This window comes from Lolium perenne, chromosome 7 (assembly GCF_019359855.2).
Source record: "Lolium perenne isolate Kyuss_39 chromosome 7, Kyuss_2.0, whole genome shotgun sequence".
NCBI classification, from domain to species: Eukaryota; Viridiplantae; Streptophyta; class Magnoliopsida; order Poales; family Poaceae; genus Lolium; species Lolium perenne.
In genome coordinates this window covers 84,948,750-84,951,990 of record NC_067250.2, presented here as the reverse complement: position 1 = coordinate 84,951,990, position 3,241 = coordinate 84,948,750, and the positions used below count along the sequence as shown (strand labels likewise).

Sequence of the window (3,241 nt, the reverse complement as noted above, 5' to 3'; positions counted from 1 at the left end):
TGCTGGTTTGTTCCTCAACACTGACATCAACACGGAGGCGGACGACTACTTCCCCGATATTAATAACCTCTTCGACGACATGGCTCTCAACGGTGATAACATCAATGCCAACTCCAACACTTGTTTCTCTTTTGGACCGTGCTATCTACTGCTTATAGTATTATGCTTCGGTTTCTTTTTTAGCATTTTGTTTGGACATGCTGCTACGTAATATGTGTCTACTAGCAATATGCCTAGATTTTTGAAAAACACGGTACAAACGTAGAGGTTCACATACACGCGCATACACTCATCATTATGAACGCATACACGCACGCCCTACCCCTAAGAGCACCTCGGGACGACTGAGCCGATGGATTGGATCTTGAAATTGACGAAGTCACCACAGGCACCTCGTTATCGACGGGAACGTCGCCTCCCACTGAATGAATATTCCGCCTTTATGAGACACACGTATGTCAAACCTAGGATTTAAACTCTGGTGAGCTTGGGTACAACCACCCTTCTAACCAATCAACCTCAGGTTGGTTCTCCAATATGCCTAGATTTGTTGTTTATCTACCCACAATTATTTTGTATGTCTAGTTTCAGTTCAATTCCTTTAGTCATGTTTTATCTGCTATTTTCATCAGTTAAATCTTGCGGAAATTTGCTAATATTTCCAACATGAACTAGCCGTTACTTAATCACAGTTTCAGAAGCTACATCATACACTCATGCTGGCACATCATCGAAGTATTGGAACTCTCTGTGTTCATCATTTTCCGGAAAAATATAGTGACTAATTGACAAAGCTCACAACGCCTACATACATTCGCAAAGTTCTGAACTTATCATGGACCGGGAGCTGCTTTATATGGAGTATATACTTTCTCTTCTCCGTTGATATTCACGTCTTGTCGTGCGATCAACTTCTTTTTGAAGGCGCCTCACCTTTTCACGTGAACTTGAATGACTTGACAGACTGCAAATACATGCCGAACAAAAAAAAAAATCGGTCAGTGTTCCAGCAGCAACCAGAAAAATCATGAGCTAGGAGGAGGCAGAATTAACCCAAGAAGGCCTCACCTTCTCGATTGCAGGCCTGTACTTGGCGGATTCCTCGTCGTCGTCGAAGTACTGTAGGTAAGCAAATGTGAGTGGAGTGATCAGACAAATGTGAGCGACGAGGAGATGAAAGTGCTGGCATGGCATGTATGCTCACCTGGCCAGTGATGGTGTAGAGCCGGTTGTACCAGCCGTTGAAGGCCATCCCGATGGCGGAGACGATGTGGCGGCGCTTATCGCCGGGGTTCTGCAGCGTGTACTCGATGTAGTACATGCCGTTGGACGCCCTGGAGTCGAGGAGCTTGGCTTTGACCCCCGCCGGCCTCTGCCAGCTCCTGTCCAGTCCGGTCACCTGCTCGGTCGAGGGCAGGAATTTATTCAGTCCTAGACGCTTGTAAATTGTAATGCACATCTGTGCAATTCATGAACGATTATGCAAGGAGAGAGCACATACCAGATTCTCAGCGAACTCGTCGACGTTGCCGAAAGATTTGAGGCTGGTGAAGTCCGGCCCGATGCCGGTGATCACCACGCTGACTGAGCAGGGCAGAGAAGCTCGTGAATTCTGAGAGGTATGGTGTGGTTCATGGTTGGGTGATCGAAGAACTCGTGCGTAGGTACGTACCGCTGGAGTTGGCGTCTTGATCGGGGAAGAAGGCCGTGACGTTCTTGAAGCCGCTGCCCTCGCCTGCGCCGACCTGCCACCCTGCACGACGCAGCAAACAAAATTTGGCGGCTCACGCTCTGTCTCCCTTGCGAATTGTCTGTCACTCTGCCGCGCAGAGTTAAAAAAAAAAAGCTGAAAGCCGTTCGGCTGAGTGCCTTGGGCTGAAACTGTTTCTCATTTCTCAGAAGAAATCATCAATCACCTTGTGGAACCACGATGGTGAACTTGTTGGCCTCATCCTCGTACGCGGTGAATCCCTCCTGCACCTCTTGAAACCGCACGAAATTCACGGAATAGTAAGTAGCAGTGTAAACACCATTGGACAGCCAAGCCAAGAAAACGTGAAACGGTGGTTGCCCATTACCGGCAGTCTCGGCGAAAGCCTCGGCGGGTGCGAGCAGCGTAGCCGCCGACGACGCCGCGGCGGACGAGAAGAGGACGCCGAGCAGGGCGTCCCGCCTGTTCAGCACCTCCTCCGTCCGCCGAGCAGGGAGGCAATGGCAGACAGTCGATCTCGGCAACTTCGCGTGGCCTCGGCGGGGCTTGCCGAGGCCGGGGCAGAGGGAGGCGGTGGTCACGGCAGCCATGGCGCACGGCTCTCAATGTTTACTCGGCTGCGACGGCAGCTGGGTTCGCTTGGTTTTCGGAGGATATTTTTTGCTTCAGCGTGTGTGGATTGGTGGCCGACCGCCGTCTGGGACGTGTGGCTCCTGAAGCAGCACATAGCCAGAGACGAGACTTTGGCCCGTGAGAGTCCGGTTTCGGCATGGGCTGCCCAGCGGAAACTCGCTGAATGTTTGAGGTCGTAGGAGCATCTGCACCGGCTCATGAGAAGAAGTGGCTCACAAGTGGACAGCGCCACCCAGGGGTTCAGTAAAATCAACGTGGATGCTGCTGTTCGAAAGAACCAGAATTGTGGAGTTGTAGCGACGGTGTGCCGTGGAGATAATGGCGTTTATCTCGGAGCGTCAGCAGTTGTGGTACAAGGTATTAGCGATCCAGCGACGGTTGGAAGCCTTGAAGAAGCATGTCGAGAGGCTCTGGCTCTTGTAGCTGACTTGCAACTGCAGAGTGTGGTTGTAGCATCAGATTGCCTTGAAGTTATTCAGAGCATTGGCCGAGAGAACCTGGGCAGATTCAGTTCAGTCTTACATGAGATTAAGGCAAGAAGATAAGACTTATGTTCGATAAATTTTGTTCACGAACGAAGAGAATCGAACGTAGAAGCACACAACTTAGCTCGGAGTTCTGCTTCTTTAGCACACGGTCGTCACCTCTGGCTGTTCAAACGCCAGCTCAGTTTTGTATCCCTTTAAACATTGCAATATAATAAAGGGACGGCTATTTCCTCAAAAAAAAAAACTGCACCGGCTCATTCCAAATAGACGGCAACAGTTGCGCCGGCAGCATCCGCATTTGCTTCCTAATTTAGAAAGAGGTTGTACATGCGATGTGGTACTATTTTTTTCTCCAGAAAGCCAGGTAACTCTTCCGCACCGTCCTCACCGATTCGGACCTAAGGCCATG

At 50.2% G+C, this 3,241-nt stretch overlaps 1 protein-coding gene across 1 annotated transcript; it reads right to left on the bottom strand.

Annotated features, from left to right (window-relative positions):
- Window positions 1–736: 736 nt before the first annotated feature.
- LOC127316797 (psbP domain-containing protein 3, chloroplastic) lies at window positions 737–2,416 on the bottom strand. Its single transcript, XM_051347262.2, has 7 exons — window positions 2,079–2,416; window positions 1,917–1,982; window positions 1,673–1,753; window positions 1,502–1,584; window positions 1,205–1,399; window positions 1,069–1,119; window positions 737–964 (listed from the first exon to the last, which is right to left on the bottom strand). Exons 1-7 carry the CDS (start codon window positions 2,299–2,301, stop codon window positions 938–940), a joined length of 726 nt encoding a protein of 241 aa, XP_051203222.1. The 5' UTR covers window positions 2,302–2,416; the 3' UTR covers window positions 737–937.
- Window positions 2,417–3,241: the final 825 nt, after the last annotated feature.

What these genes read in the sequence shown, in the direction of transcription:
- LOC127316797 (XM_051347262.2), bottom strand. Translation starts at nt 2,301, where the DNA reads ATGGCTGCCGTGACCACCGCCTCCCTCTGCCCCGGCCTCGGCAAGCCC. An exon ending in TCAAGACGCCAACTCCAGCG is followed by an intron (nt 1,585 to 1,672) that starts GTACGTACCTAC and finishes TGCCCTGCTCAG; the next exon opens with TCAGCGTGGTGATCACCGGC. An exon ending in ACGAGTTCGCTGAGAATCTG is followed by an intron (nt 1,400 to 1,501) that starts GTATGTGCTCTC and finishes TCGACCGAGCAG; the next exon opens with GTGACCGGACTGGACAGGAG.